The sequence below is a fragment of the Vulpes vulpes genome, chromosome 15 (assembly GCF_048418805.1).
Source record: "Vulpes vulpes isolate BD-2025 chromosome 15, VulVul3, whole genome shotgun sequence".
Taxonomy (NCBI): domain Eukaryota; kingdom Metazoa; phylum Chordata; class Mammalia; order Carnivora; family Canidae; genus Vulpes; species Vulpes vulpes.
This window is the reverse complement of record NC_132794.1, coordinates 48,676,979-48,692,089: the sequence shown is the minus strand read 5'-3', so window position 1 is coordinate 48,692,089 and position 15,111 is coordinate 48,676,979. Positions and strand designations below refer to the sequence as shown.

At 58.3% G+C, this 15,111-nt stretch overlaps 1 protein-coding gene across 1 annotated transcript in view; it reads left to right on the top strand.

Moving 5' to 3' along the window:
• The window catches only part of SPTBN5 (spectrin beta, non-erythrocytic 5), a 46,473-nt gene that overhangs the window by 22,715 nt on the left and 8,647 nt on the right, over positions 1-15,111 (top strand). Inside the window, exons 27-49 of the mRNA XM_072738122.1 lie at positions 1,027-1,184; positions 1,571-1,706; positions 1,965-2,110; positions 2,874-2,988; positions 3,096-3,206; positions 3,407-3,586; positions 4,833-5,036; positions 5,194-5,343; positions 5,572-5,676; positions 6,082-6,249; positions 6,773-6,922; positions 7,051-7,242; positions 7,448-7,543; positions 9,009-9,124; positions 9,210-9,324; positions 10,090-10,203; positions 10,397-10,518; positions 10,785-10,947; positions 11,138-11,326; positions 11,558-11,635; positions 12,261-12,433; positions 14,015-14,105; positions 14,251-14,397. Of these exons, the coding sequence (XP_072594223.1) occupies positions 1,027-1,184; positions 1,571-1,706; positions 1,965-2,110; positions 2,874-2,988; positions 3,096-3,206; positions 3,407-3,586; positions 4,833-5,036; positions 5,194-5,343; positions 5,572-5,676; positions 6,082-6,249; positions 6,773-6,922; positions 7,051-7,242; positions 7,448-7,543; positions 9,009-9,124; positions 9,210-9,324; positions 10,090-10,203; positions 10,397-10,518; positions 10,785-10,947; positions 11,138-11,326; positions 11,558-11,635; positions 12,261-12,433; positions 14,015-14,105; positions 14,251-14,397 (3,219 nt within the window). The remainder of the gene's footprint in view (positions 1-1,026; positions 1,185-1,570; positions 1,707-1,964; positions 2,111-2,873; positions 2,989-3,095; positions 3,207-3,406; positions 3,587-4,832; positions 5,037-5,193; positions 5,344-5,571; positions 5,677-6,081; positions 6,250-6,772; positions 6,923-7,050; positions 7,243-7,447; positions 7,544-9,008; positions 9,125-9,209; positions 9,325-10,089; positions 10,204-10,396; positions 10,519-10,784; positions 10,948-11,137; positions 11,327-11,557; positions 11,636-12,260; positions 12,434-14,014; positions 14,106-14,250; positions 14,398-15,111) is intronic.

Genomic DNA, 15,111 nt, shown 5'->3' with positions numbered 1-15,111 from the left:
CTGGACTGGGATGACGATGATCCACAAGGGGAGGGCTGTCACCCTCCCAAAGGGCACATCCTCCTTCTCAGAGTCCCACTTTTTCTTCTGGAAGACATGGCCAGCTTCCTTTCCTGCCAGCCCCCCAAGTCTAGCAAGGTACCCTGCCCATCCGCAGGGCTCCCTTTCTGCAGAGACAACCCTTTGAAGAACTCCTGTCCCTTTCTTTTGTCTCTTGACCAGTTTATACCCCTGTGACCTCAGGATTTCTCTGGCTTCTTCCTCTCTTGCTCAGCACTTTCTCCTCTCTTGGAGTCACCTATTTTAACCCACTCCACATTTTCCACAGGGTTCTTCCTCTCACACTTTGAATGTCATCCTTCAAATTAATCAAGTGCTCTCCTGAAACCTACCTCCCCCCGCAAGCAGCCCCTAGTTAAAGAGAGGGAGGCCTGGAGTACCCTCCCCTTTCCGGAATCGGACTCTCAGGACCACACAGCTCTGGGCCCCACAGCAGCTCCAGTTCTGGTTGGCACTGAAGCATCCTCTTGTCTGGACATGGTTTTCTGTAGAGCCCTAGTGGTTGGTATTTCCATGTCTTGTGACTGAGGACTCTCAGCCATTCCTACAGGGTGTGCCTGGAGGTATGACCTTGTGGTGCTCTGGTATTCCAGACATCCTGGGCAGCTCGCTTAACCCTGGCCATCTCTGTCTACTCTATTGGGAGGGTCTATGCAGTGCCTCTAGTACCTTCCTTTCCCTGGCCCCAGTTACCCAGCATTTACCCTTCCTTGCTAAATAGCAAGCCCTCTGAGGGCTATATTCTCACTTTTCTGGAACAGTAAGAACTCCATCAGTTTTGGGTAGGTAGATGATGGACGGACACATGGATGGGTTAAGGATGATTGGATGGGTAGGTCAATGTATGGGTAGATGGGTACATGGATGGGTCTGATGTTCAGGGGTGAATGGATGGGTGGGTAGGTGAATGTAGAGGTGAATGAGCCACCCAGTCTGAGACTAGCCTGGGTCCATGTGTACTGGCAGGCCCTACGGCAGGAACTAGCTCTTCATTGGAGCTCCTTGGAGGAGCTTGACCAGAGGGCCCAAATCCTGGCTGGCCCTGGGACCTCTGAGCAGCTGGGCGTGGTACGGGAGAGGCTCCGGGAGCAGCTGCAAGTGCTGCAGGAGTTGGCCGCCAAACGGTAAGGGGCACTGTACCCACTCTGGGTAGGGGGGCCTAACCACAGTTGACTGTCCCCATACTGTGACCCTGAGTTGGAAGGACACTATGGCTCCAGGCCTACAGATATGTGTCAGATGAGTCCTTGCTGGGTGATACCTCCTTCTGTCAAGTCCTGAATGAGGCCCACTGGCAAGAACTCAGCCCACCAGCTCCCAGCTCCCATTTCTTCCCTGTAGATGCACCCGCTACCCTGTACTGCCCTCCTTGGGTTTAGTGTTTCCTGAATCCAGAGCCACAGGCTTATGCAGACCATGAATAAGCTCCTTCAAGGTGCCCCCTCCAGTTGGGCCAGCTGTCCCCAAGGGAGTGGGCAGCTCACCTGGGCGAACTGGGCTGTCCCCACAGGGGCTGTGAGCTGGAGGGGACACTGAAACTGCATGAGTTCATGGGGGAGGCTGAGGAGCTGCAGTGCTGGCTGGCTAGCCAGAAGCAGGCAACCAGGCCAGAGCAGAGCCTCGGAGAAGACCATGAGCACATCCTGGTGAGAAGAGAGCTGGGGCTCTGAGGATACCCTCAGGTGGAAGGCTGGGGACAGTGGGCCAGCCTATAGGGCCATGGAGAAGGGGGCTGTGGCGGTCACGAGTGCTGGCTGAGGACAGGCCCTCTGAGTAGAATGTGGAGGCACAGTGGTTGTCCCACCCCTCATTGCTGAGACGGTCAGGAGGCATCTGCTCCCCGGGCTGCTTCCTGCCCTGCCAGTGGGGGGCCATCATGTCACCCACTCCCCTCTTCTCCTCAGCACCTCCGTTCCAGGTTTGCAAGGTTTCAGCACCACGTGGAGCTGGGTGGCCAGCGGGTGACCACCTGCCAGCAGCTAGTAGAGAGCCTGCTGGAGCTCGGGCACAGTGCGGCCCCCAATGCCCATCAAAGGCAGCAGGACCTGCAGTGAGTGCCCAGTGGGCTAGGCCAGGGGTGCAGATTTGGGAGAGCAAGCTGTGCAGGCAGCTCCTGGGGTGTTGAGAGGGCAGGATGCTCTGAGGGCCACACTGGCTCTGCCTGCCCACCAGGTGTCTGGAGAGGGTGCTGGTCCTGGGAGGCTGGGTCAGCCTCTGGTGACCACGGCGTGTGCAGGGAGGCAGGGCTGGGTGTGCAGGTCAGGGAGTCCTTCCCAGCCCCCCTCCCCCAGACACTTTTCCAAACACTGGTTCCTGGACTTGGGGAAGGAGATGTGTAAAAACTGCCTAGCTGCCTCCAGGCTGCTGTGGGCACCCCCAGCCTGTGCGCTCTGAGGCCAGGCTGGACTTGTCTGTGGAACCTGGCCCGGTAGAAGTCTTAGAAGGTCAGTGAGACTTGGCTGAGTAAATAAGGAATGGAGAGAAGATGCGGCTTCTGCCCTTGAGCGTTTGTAATCTGATTAACATTTGAGACTGGACTACATAAGCTGGAAGAAATACCACAAAGCGTAGAAATCAGGCGCTGAGCAAGAGAGTGGCAAAGGACTGAATTCCTGCTAAAGGCACACAGGCTCCAGGGAGGAAGGTTTGCAGGCAGGCCCCGAGGCAGAACAGGGGCTCAGAAGGGGAGCTTTGGGTCCTGGATGGATGGACCCGGTCCAGGATGGGTCCTGGATGCAGCCCGGAGAGGAGGAGGCTGATGAGACTAGCGAAGGGTGGACTGACCTGTCGGTCTTCCACATGCCTGTGGACAGGGCTGCCTGGTCAGAGCTATGGGAGCTGACCCAGGCCCAAGGCCACCTGCTCCAAGATGCCGAGGTCACCCTCAGAGTACACAGAGATATGTTGGAAGCCCTCACGCAAGTCCAGGTATGAGCCCAAGGGGGAGGAAGGGGATTCTTTCTAGAAGTGGATCCACCCCAGGCTCAGTGCCCCACCTTCGATTCCTGATGGCCTTGGCTATCTTCTCACCTCAGGAGAAAGCCACAAGCCTCCCCAGTGATGTGGCCCCAGACCTGCGTGGGCTGGAGGCCCAGCTGAGAAGACACAAGGAACTGGAGCATGAGCTGGTGGGCACTGGGTGGCAGGTGAGCCATGCAGGCCCCTACAGGCCCCCTCAGGCCTGCCCATGTCTTCCTCTGGGTCTCCCACACTCCCTCAGGGCCTCCGGTTGGACCTATTGTGCCTGGCAGGGCATGGCTTAAGGAGAGGTCTGTGGGATGGGAATGGCCCTTCAGCCTCTAGGAAGACATGACCCTTCCCTCCTTATGCTCCACCCTGACCCCAGCTGCAGGAACTGCTAGAGACGGCAAGCATAGTACAGAAGCTGGGGCCAGGGCCCCAGGCCCAAGCCGTACAGCAGAGGCAGCAGACTCTGATGCAGGCCTGGGAGGCCCTGAAGCTACACGTGGAGCAGCGCCGGACCCAACTGGAGCGGGCATGCCTCCTGGCCCATTTCCACAGAGCAGTGAGGGCTCCTTCCTCTTGGGCAGTGCGCGTGCGTGTGTGTGTGCGTGTGTGTGTGTGTGTGTGTGTGTGTTTACCATGCAATGCACTTGCATGTACTAATGAGGCCCTCAAGCTCTGGAGGGAAACCCAGTATAGACATGAATTAGAAGAGCGTGGGTACGCCTGCATATCTGGCTGGCTGGTCACAGCACTGAGCACATGGGATGTAGCAGTGACTCCTTAGGTTTGAGTCAACAGCAGCCCAGGTGAGTAACAGAGCAGTCAGGAGACAGGGGCCCAGCTGGGCCTGGGGAGAAAAAATAGCCCAGAAGTTAGAGATCCAAATGTTCTAGACAGTGACGTCAGGATCAGCTAGCATCTATTTAACGTCTGTGTCTCACCGTCTACTGGGTCCCGTGGGTGGGAAGAGAAGACTGATGACAAAGCTGCGTCAGATGAACTTGCTGCCCTCATGGAGCTGATCTAGCCAGGAAGATCAGCCTAACACTCCAGAAGTCAGATTGGGAGGGGGGCCCTGGCCACAGGCTATCCTGGGAGCCCCCAGATTTCAGTGCCTGGTGAACCAGGAGGTGCAAGCTATGACACCACGAATAGGCTCGATTTGAGGGATCTACCTCTGCTACTTTCTAGCAGCGTCAGTTTGGGCTAGGCATAGAGTCCGAGTTGTCACCCTCTGTGAGGACCTAGAGCTTGCAAACCTCCTTCATACACATTGTGCTATTGACCCTTCTTCACTTACGCAACGAGGTGTTTGGACAAGGATCCAAGGCCCCTCCAGCTCTACCATGCGTGTGTACACAAATCAGCAGAAGACACTTGATAAGTATTAAAGTAGAAATCCCGAGGACAAGGTGACAGATGTCACAGTACCAGGGAAGCCTTCAGGATGCAAACAAGGCTTGGCCGTTGAGGAGCAGGTAAGCTTGGAGGAGACAGAAAGGAGGAGGAGGAGCTTCTAAGCAGGAGCAGCCCCAAAAGCAAAGGGTGATGAGTCTCAGTGAGGGTGCTGAGGAGGCTGCAGATGTGGAGATTTCGTGGGCCTGGAAGGATGAGGCTGGATGAGAGCAGAGGAACCAAGAACACAAGGCCCCAGGAGCCTCAGCTGAGGCTCTGACCTGGGACAGCTCAGTTACTCCAATGAGCGAGCAGATGGGGGCGGGCTGTCACTGGGCCTCAGAACCCGGGTCTCTGCCACTCAGCCCTGCCCTCACCCAGCTCTCTCCTTCCTTCTCCTGGGGACCCAGGTGCAGGACTACACCTCCTGGGCGGCCGCTGTGCGGCAGGAACTGCAGGGAGAGGAGAGCTCCCGGGATCCCAGTGGGGGCCTTCTAATGCTCGGCACCCACCAGCAGCTTCGGGCCGAGCTGGAGGCCCGTGAGGACCTGCACCAGAGGGCTTCCCAGCTGGGCCAGCAGGCGCTTCTGGATGTAGGGACACCCATGAAGGAGGTGGGCCCCTTTGTTGGTGCCCCCCCAGCCTGCCCTGCCCTAGTCTGATCCTGCCCCACTCTGCCCCACTGGCTGCTCCACGGGGCACTTCCCTCGGGGTCTTCCACCTCGTCTACACGGCTCTCCCCACTGCGGGCTCCCACTTGCCCATCCCCAGGTCCAGGAATGGCTGCAAGCCCTGCAGGATGAGCGGGAGCAGGTGTTCCAGGCCTGGGAGCTGCAGGAGGAGAAGCTGCAGACTGTGCACCGGGAGCAGCTCTTCCTGAGAAAGTGTGACCATCTGGAACAGATCCTCACAGCCCAGGAGGCAGGTCCCCCTCACCCCACAACATACATCCCCGTGCACACGGTCTACTCCCTTTCTCCTCTCCCCTTACTCATTTACTTGCCTCCTGGGATTCTGGGTTTTTCCCTGATAGGAGGTACAGAAGCTGTGCACTGCTGCCTCAGCACAGATGAAGCAAATGGGGGTGGGGAGGCCCAGCTGTCTGGGTAGTCCCTGATGACCCCTCTGACTTTTCCATGGGTGATCCAGGCCTCCCTGAAAGCCGGTGCCTTGGGGAGCTCAGTGGAAGAGGTAGAGCAGTTGATCTGCAAACACAACACTTTCCAGAAAGTTCTGACTGCCCAAGATGAGAAGGTAATAGGCTCTGAGAGAACTGGGCACGGTCAGGAATCGGATGGGGTAGGGGAGAAGAGGGCGGAGTCTAGGAACTTTAAAGAGTTCGAAACAAAAGATGGAGTGCTTGGTGCGCACCCACAGGTAATGGTGACATACGGTGACAGCCTGTGGGAATAGGGGTGCCTGGTTGCAGCTGACTGAGCAGAGTGGGATGTACAGCTCAAGAACAGGGCCACAGGGCAGGGATGCCAGGGCCACTTGGCTCCACATGATGAGGTCACTGGGGAGCTGCGGGTTTGGTCCTGGCTCTCTGGGAGGACCAGCCAGCCCTGGGCCATGCTGGGCTTAGGGAAGGGCTTCCTTGTGGGCCCTGCTCCAGCCTCCTGGCATGGGGGAACAGTGGACTCTGCCCCTGCCCCCCAGGAGTCAGCTCTGTGCGAGCAGGCAAAGACACATGGGGACCCCAAGGTGCAGGAGCGGCTCCACGCAGTGCTAGAGCATCGGGCTCGAGTGAAGGAACTGGCAGAGGGCCGGAGACAAGCCTTGCACACCTCACTGCTGATGACTGGCTTCACCAGGGCTGTGACTCAGGTCAGAGGGCCACCCCCAGCCCCGTGCCTTCCGCGTGGGCCACCTTTTACAGTGTACAGATGACCTTAACCTTCACAGGTGCCTTCAGGCCTCACCACACCCCTGTGATGAGGACACTGAAGTCTGGAAGGTTAAATGGCTTTCCCAGAGCCCTCGCTGGGACCCACAACATTTGATTCAGAGATACAGTGGGCAGAGACCTGACTGCTTACTGAGCCTGTGAGGGCCAGGCCTGAGAGAAGTGGGGAGGCAGAGGGATGGAGCCAAGCTTCTAGGGCCTTGGAGCAGGCCAGCCTCACCTCCAAAGGCCCTGCCAGCCCTTCCCTGTGGCTGGGGGCCAGCTGGCCCTGGCACACGTCCTCCTGGGCCAGAAGCACTGGATCTCATCTACCTGGCACTGCCTTGCCCAGCCCTTGGGGCTGGTAGTCAACCACCTGGGCACAGCAGAGAGTGGGTGCGTGGGACGTTGTCATGGGCTGAAGCAGCACCGGCATCACAGGATTCGTGTCCCCACCCCCACCAGGCCCAGGACTGGATGGAGGAGCGAGTCCAGCAGCTAAAAGAGCCAATCCCTCCTGGGGACCTGAAAGATAAGTTGAGGCTCCTGCGGAAACACCAGGCCTTCGAGGCTGAGGTCCAGGCCCATGAGGGGGTCATAACCTCTGTCACCAAGGTAACAGCCAGGCCGTCGGCCCCAGTCTTGCCTCAGAGTGTGGGCTCTCAGGTGGCCAAGGGGGAAGGTCTCAGGTGGGGTGGGATGGGGCGGTGACAGGCAAGATCTCCCGGCATCCTGTCTCCCAGGATGGCGAGGCTCTCCTGGCACAGAGCCACCCTCGGGCAGGAGAGGTCTCCCAGAGGCTGCGGGAACTGCAGGAGCGCTGGCGGAAGCTGAAGCAGGCACTGGCTCTCCGGCACCAGGACCTAGAGGACGGGTGGAACTTTCTGGAATTTCTGAGGAGAGCTGACCTTGCAGATGCCTGGATCCAGGAGATGGTAAGACCCAGCCAGCAGAGTCAGGGATTGGGCCTCGGGGCTGAGAGATGGGGGCAAGGAGCCCTGGGCCTGTAGCTCCCCGGATCCCTGACAGGTGGAACCCCAGCAGGAACTTCCCAAAACTGCCCCCTGCCCCCGGTGCTGGGTGCCCCCGGTGCTGGGGCTCAGACTCTGCCCCCAGGTCCTCACCCCTCGGCCTCCACAGGATGCCATGGTGAACGTAGGCAACCTCGGCCGGGACCTTGAGCACTGTCTGCAGCTCCGCAGGCAGCTCCACCAGCTCCGAGGAGTCTGGGCCCAGGTAAGGGTGTCCTGGGGGGAGAGGTTGGTCAACAGGTCCCCACGGGAATCAGAACTGCTCAGAGAAGTGATGAGCGAGGCTCAGGGAAGGGCGCCAAACTGCCGCTCCGTGCTTACCACCTGCGTGTGCTCGGGCCCCCTCATCTCGCCAAGCCAACCCGTAGTTACTTTAAACTGCCAATGAGGCCTGCCTCCTAGGTAAGGGACAGGGACGTGTGGTGGTGGCTACATGAATCTGCATGTGATAAACCTGCAGAGAACTGTACCCCCCGCCAACACACACAGGGGCACACATGCAGAAACTGAACAACTCTTAAGAAGCCTGTTGTCTCGTTCATAGTGATAATGTCCTTTCCTGGTTTTCATCTTGTGCACCAGTTATAGAAGATTTTACCCTCAGGGGGAGCTGGGGGAGGGGGTGCAGGGGGACTTCTCCCTACCACTTTTGCAATTTCCCTTGCATCTATAATTGTTTCAAAATTTAAAAAAAGAATGCACGTGTGCCTGGATATAGTGGATAATCTATCCGCAAACTGCAGCTGCCCGTAACCCTCATCCAGCCTCTCAGCTTCTCATCACCACGCCCCCACATGTACCCCCCAAATCCCTTTCTCTTATATGCTATAGATGAAAGAAATAAGACCGATGTAGTCATAGTCAGGTGTTAGAGACAACACACGCTAACCTCCTCCCTCTGGGGGAAGCATGTACGATTTCTGCAAGGCTGCAGTGCTCCACCCCAAGCTCCCCTTTGCTGGTAATGGAATTCGCAGCCCCCGCCAGGTGCTGTGGTAGAAGGAGAACCAGAGAGACTCAAGGAGCAAGGCTCAAATCCTGGCTCTGCCACACGTTAGCCACGGTAGCCTCTGACTGTTCTGAAGAGCGTCTGTAGGAGAGGAACCCCCTTCCCTGCCTAGCTCGTATGCGACCCTCCTAGGGAAGCGCTTTGGAGACTTTAACAGGCCCTAGGAACACAGGCTGCTTTTGCTGGTGGTAGGACACCCACAGTCCCTCCCACTGCCAGGGGCCCCGGCTCATGGACCCGGAAGCCCCTGTCACTAAGCAGCCCCAGCCTGTGACTCCTAGGGGTGCAGACACTCAAACACCAGGAGACCCAAGCTCACCACTTGCTTTACTTTTCTTGCCAATTCTTATTCTCAGTTCTTATTCTTGCTTTCTTATCAATTATTTTTCTGAGCAATTTAACTTGAAGGCTTCCGTTAATCCTTGCCGGCCGGCCCTGCCACCCTGCCCAGTTTTGACCCAGGAGCATTTTTCTAGCCTTAGAGAGGACGCTGGGGCTGCAGGCCATGAGTGTCTCTTGCTCACTGCCCCCGGCATGGGGTGCAGCTGCTTGCACTCCCCAGACATACTGCTCCTCACCCCCTTTCGGGCCTGGCCAGACCCTCCATGTGCTGACTGCTCGGGGTGGGTGTCACAGGTGCCTTCACCCTTCACCCTCACAGGACACGGTGGATGACACCCACATCAGGAGCATCAATGACTTGTCCCTGAAGCTCGAGAAGCTGGACCCTGAGCAAGTCAAGACCATCCACCAGCGGCGACATGAGCTGAACAGCAGGCCAGTCCCAGAGTGGGAGGCAGTGGGGCCAGGAGAGAGGGGGCTGGAGGGCCGCCTCACCTCAGCCTTCCACCCTCCTTGCCAGATGGAAGAGTTTCCATGGCAACCTACTCTGGTACCGGCAGCAGCTTGAGGGAGCCCTGGAGATGCATATATTGTCCCGAAAACTAGATGAGCTCACTGAGCGGCTTAGGGAGAAGGTAAGCAGTGAAAGGCCGTAACAGCCAGCGGGGTGCCCTCACCCCGAGTTTCCCAGGTGTCTCGCCCCTAGGCCTCCTCTCCTCCTCAGCTGGGGGACTGAAGATAGATGCCACTAGGGGTCCTTCAGAGCTGGGGAGAGGGATCTGCCAGGGGCTCTCAGCTCTGATATCCCAGAAGCCCCCGTGCCAGGCTTTGAGGCTGACCCACCTGGCTTCCAGAAACACCCGGCCAGAGGCCAGAGCACTGTTCCCCCAAGCACTCTTCCCTCCATTGTCCCTGAGCAAGCCCAGAGCACACAGGAGGCTTGCCCTGGACCATGTCAGCAACCACAGAGAAACGTGCTGGCAGAGGTAGAAGTGAAGAAACTGCCCCCCCAAGAAGTCCCGCATGACACAGACGGGGCCCTGTTCTGGCCATGCAGGGGGCTGTGGCCTCACTGTTTTCACTCCTCTGGTTCCTGCTGCAGCCAGAGGCTTGGCTGTCGGTGCTCGGTTCCCCCCAGAGGAGTGAGAGACAGACGAGACAAGGTGTGTGGAGGCACCACACAAACAGATCACTGTGTGAGAAGAAACTCTGTCCCCAGGCTCTTCTGGGAATCTTCCTCCTTCACAGAAGGAAGGAGCCTGTGGTTGGTGGGGGGCATGGGGAAGGGAATCAGGTGGGGGAACGTGCTTCTCACACAGAAACCAGTGGCTGGTGATTCCTCTGCAGTGAGGGAGGAGTGGGGGCAAAGGCAAAGCCAGTAATGCCGCATTCTTTCCCAGGTTGCCCTGGTCCAGGCCCTGGACCATGGGAAAGATCTGGAGAGCGTGCAGAGGCAGATATGGAAACACAAGGAGTTGGATCGGGACATGGGCCTCCTCCAGGCCCAGGTGGAGGTGTGCAGCTGGGCATGGAGGTGGGCCCTGCCCACGATGCCTCCTCTGGGGTCCCCGGGCCGGCACATAGGGCAGGCCGCCCTCGTGATCTCGAGAGCCGCAGGGCCCATCCTGCAGTACAGCCCCTCACAGGCCAGGGGTCTCCTGCAGCCCTGGCCCCCCTGAGTACATACAACCTGCTTCCTTCCCACAGTCCCTGGAGCGAGAGGTGGGCCGCGTCTGCCAGCAGAGCCCTGGAGCAGCCAACAGCCTCAGCCCCAAGCAGCGGGAGATGATGGACAGTTGGTGGCAACTCTGGAGGGAGGCCCAGAAGCAGTAGGAACCCCTGGGCCTCCTTCCCTCCCTGCCCTCACAGACTCCATCCCTGTGGCGTCTCAGTCTCTGCACTTCCCTTTGACCCCAGTTTCCCCTGAGAGCCTTTCTCCATCCTTCGAATAACCGTTGGTATTATCCAGCTATTAATTCCCAGCCCAGAGGCCCTTCTTTGGCTAAGGGGGTTCAGGGACGGAAAGCACTGGTTGGGGGTGGGTGAGAGGATGGTCTCAGAGCCCCCAGGACCAGCTGATGAACCCTGTGGGCAGGAGGGAGTCACTGGATGCCTTGCACCAAGTTCAGACCCTGCAGGCCATGCTGCAGCACTTGTTGGTGTGGGCGCGGAAGCTACGGGTGGAGATGGACACCCAGAGTGCCCCCCGAAACCCCGCGGAGGCCCAGCGCAGGTTGGAGGAGCATCAGGAGCTCAAGGTGAGGGCTGGGCCCCTGGGGCCTCGCCTCCTCTCTGCGCTGCCCCCTAGGTGAGCCCAGGGATCCCTGGGCGCCTTTCTCCTCTGCCTCCGCCCCCCATTTGGCTCTGTTCCCGCCCGTCCCCCTCCCCCTGTGCCTCCTGTCCCTGAGGAGCCTCAGCCCCGGGGATCTGAGGCCAGCCTTGTTCCAGGCCGAGCTGGACTCCCGAGCAGACAGCATCAGCCTGGCCCGAAGCACCGGGCAGCGACTGCTCGCAGCCAGGCTCCCGTCCGCCGCCGCCACGCGCCAGGCCCTGGCTGCTTTAGACCAGGAGCTGGACAGCCTGGAGGGCGCCTGGCGGTTGCACCAGCATCAGCTGCAGCAGGACCTGGAGCTCCAGGCGAGCAGCCTCATCCTGCCCCCGTCCTAACCCCACCGCTAAACCCAGGGAGGCTGCCGTCTCGGGGTTTGCCCACCGCTCAGCCTGTCCACAGCAAGTCTTGCCCGCTGCGGGCTCATCCTCTAGAGCCAGGTGTCTCGGTCTCCGGTTTCTCCTCTGGACCCAACAGTCACTCCACCTGCAGCGACGGGACCCTCCGCTCATGTCCTCTGCCTTTTCCTTTCTTGACAGCTGGTTCTGAGTTCTGTGGAGCAGATGGAAAGCTGGCTCTGCAGCCAGGAGGCCTGCCCAGCCGGCGACGGTCTGGGGGTAGGTGCCGATGAGGGTTTTACAAAAGCAGCAACCGGCACTAGGGCTCCCCCGACTCAGGAGGCTCTCCCTGCCCTCTACCGCATCGGTCACTGGTCTCTCAGCCGTCCACGGGTGGCTCTTGTGCGCCCAGGGCTGGGCCCCACAGGGGATGTCCCGGGGGCTTAGAGGGGGTGCGCGTGGCCTTTGACCCCCCCTTGCCTCCTTCCCACAACTTCCCACCTCTGCATTCCTCGCTTCCCTGCACGGAGGTTTGCTCCAACCACTTTCCCAACCCAGTGGCAGGCTAGCCTAACTCAGGGGAGACCTCAGAGAAAGCGGGGGCTGGCTCGACCTGTGCTGACGCAGTCTGACCGGAATGCAGAGGAGGGGGTAGTCCTATTACGTGAAAAACCTCCACCTGCCTTGAACATTCTGACATTGACCCTTATCCCCAGTACCTTCCCTGGCTAAGATCACTGTCCTGAAGCCAAGTGCAGCCCTGAGAAACTAGAGGGATGTGTTTGGGCAGAGCACTCACCATGTGGGTGAGTGAGTGGTGGCACGGCTGTTCGGCGGAGTGAGCAGATAGCCTGGGATGGGAGGGGCAGCCCTGTGGACGTATCGGCTTCCCTACTCCTGCCAGGACTCTTTGGCCAATGTGGAGACCCTCCTGTGGAAGCACAAAGGGCTCGAGCGGGACCTGGAGGCACAGGCTGAAAAGATCAGTACCCTGGAGGCCGCAGCCCGCAGCCTGCACCAGAGTGGGCACCCTGATGCCCAGGGTGCCCTGGGTCGGTGCCAGGCCATGCTCCTTAGGTACCTCTGGCTCTGGGCTGTGGGCGGGATGGCCACACTCACCAGCCTTTCCAAGGGCTGAGGTCAATGCCAAAACCCCAGCACCCCTGCCCAGCACAGCGTCTACCAGCAAAGTGAAGGAGAGGTGACCTAGTGGAATGACGGTGCCAGAGCACAGCGGCTGGCCACTCATGGTGGGACTTGGGGCAGATGCCTCTCAGATGCCAGGTCTACAAGGAGGAGGTAACAATACCTGCCTCCTCGGGTAGTGGGGAGGATTGAGAAGGTACCCTTAATGTCTTAGCACATCTCTCATGCTCATTTAAATGAAGCTGGCACAGCTTACGAGACACTAGGCTCTTTTTTCCTCATAAAAGCCCATCTGGTTCAGCTACCTCCCCCAGCTCTTCTCAGGCTCTTACCAAGGCAGATTTAGCCAAAAGCCAGGTCTCAGACTGGCGGGGGTTCCTGTCTTCCCCAGAGAGCCCATCAGTGTCCTTGTGTGGGCACCATGGCTGGGGCAGGGTGGGGCCATTCCCTCCTACTTTCTGCACGTGGGACCCCACCTGGCCACCAGGAGGCCTGTGGGGGGACAGATGACAAATGTTGGTTTGCTGGATTCCATCACACCCTCCTTGCCTGACCCCCAATCACTTTAGGTGGTTGGTGGCTGGCCTGGCTGTCCCTGAGCATGGTGCCACGCTGAGCCCTCCCTGCTGGCTTCTGGCATCCTCTGTGGGGGGCGGGGCAAGGGGGTTCCCATTCCATCAAGCCTCTCTGCATCTCCTCCTCCCCCCCACACCGTTTGGTCACCCCAGCAAGGGTTTCCACTCACACCGGTGTGGAAACTGTATAGATGTGGGCAGTGTAGGTGATTTTTTCCTATTTATTTATTTTTTTAGATCACATTTCTAATTTCTATTTTTGTGCATATGGCAACGTACCTGATACATTGGTACAGGGGTAGGCGCATATACAAATCAGTAGACCCCACACAAAAATACGTGTGTGTTTTGAGTGGACACTGCTCGAAGTTCTTCCTAATAGCAGCATGTGATCAAAGAAGTGGGTTTAGATGCTGTACTAGTTGGCGAGCGCTGCCACAGCAAAGTACCACAGATGGGTGGCTTCGACACCAGAAATGTATTCCCTCACAGTTCCGGAGACCAAAAGTCCTCAATCAAGATATCGGCAGGGTTGGTTTGTCCCGAGGCCTCTCTCCCTGGCCAGCAGACAGCCGTCTCTCCTTCTTCACATGGCTGTCCCTGGGTGTGTGCCACCTGCTGGAGCATGTTAGGATGCACCCTCATGATCCTTTTTAAACTGAATTCTTTAAAACCCCATCTTCAAATACAGTCACATTGTGAGGTACTGTGGAGGCAGATTCGACATAAGGATGGGGGGACAGAGTTCAGCCCATCACAGGCACTAGTGACAAGGGGGAGTAGAATGTCTCTCCAGTTCAAAGGGACCCCCAGACTCAGGGTGTGCTGATGCAGAAGGGCTGTTGCCGGCTGGAAGGGCACACACATGCACACCCCCTGGAGCAGCCCCAGGTCCAGTGGGGGGAACTGAGGGCCCATGAGCCCCTCCTTCTGGCAGGAAAGAGGCACTGGTGGAAGGAGCCGGGACCCGCCGCCGTCAGCTGGAAGAGCTCTGGCAGCTGCAGACTCTCCTGCAGGAATCCTTTGAGGTTCCTCTTGGCTCAGGGTGTGGGTAGTGGTTGTGGCGGGAAAGGATCTGCTTCTGACGGGGCCACCCTTGCTCCGGGCAGCCCAGGGGTTTGGGGGAATGGGAGGCCCTGAGGTAGCCAAGCCTGGTTCTCTGCATACATCCAGGTGGCCATGTGGCTGAGGGAGAAGAACTCAGTGGCCCTGGAAGAGGGCTGGAGGGACCCAGCTCTGCTGCAGGCCCAGCTGTGGAAGCAGCAGAGTCTCCAGGCCCAGCTAGATGCAAGTGTCCACGAACAACAAAGGCTGCAGATGGTGAGCCCCTGGGGCCTGTGGGACAGTCCTGCAGGCCAGAGCATAGGGAGACCCCGCAGAGCCCTGGTAATGGATGGCCGACATTCACTGAGTACCTTCTGTATACAGGCACCATGCTAAGCACCCAAGGGTAGTGAGAAGCAGTAGCTTTCCTGGGGACCCTCTCCAAAACCAGTACCTTTTCAAGAATCTTAAAGATGACTTTTTTTTTTTTTTTTTTTTTTGATAGCCATACAGAGAGAGAGAGAGAGGCAGAGACACAGGCAGAGGGAGAAGCAGGCTCCATGCACTGGGAGCCTGACGTGGGATTCGATCCCGGGTCTCCAGGATCGCGCCCTGGGCCAAAGGCAGGCGCCAAACCGCTGCGCCACCCAGGGATCCCAAAGATGACATTTTGATGGATAGCTTTTAAAGCCATCTTGGAAAGATATTAGGGGATGGAGGAGGGCATAGCTAGCAGTCCTGTGGGTAATGGAGTCAAAATGTCACATCTTTTAAATTTACCCTCTCCTACCTACAAAGGGCAGGTCCTGACCCCAGGCTGGCTCCAATATAAATTGTTCTGAAAAAAAAAATGTTTATTTGATTTTATTTGAGAGACAGAACAAGCGAGACGGAGAGGGAGAAGGAGCAGTAAAAGCAGACTCCCCACTGAGCAAGGAGCCCAACACGGGGCTCAATCCCAGGACCCTGGGATCATGACCGGAGCTGAAG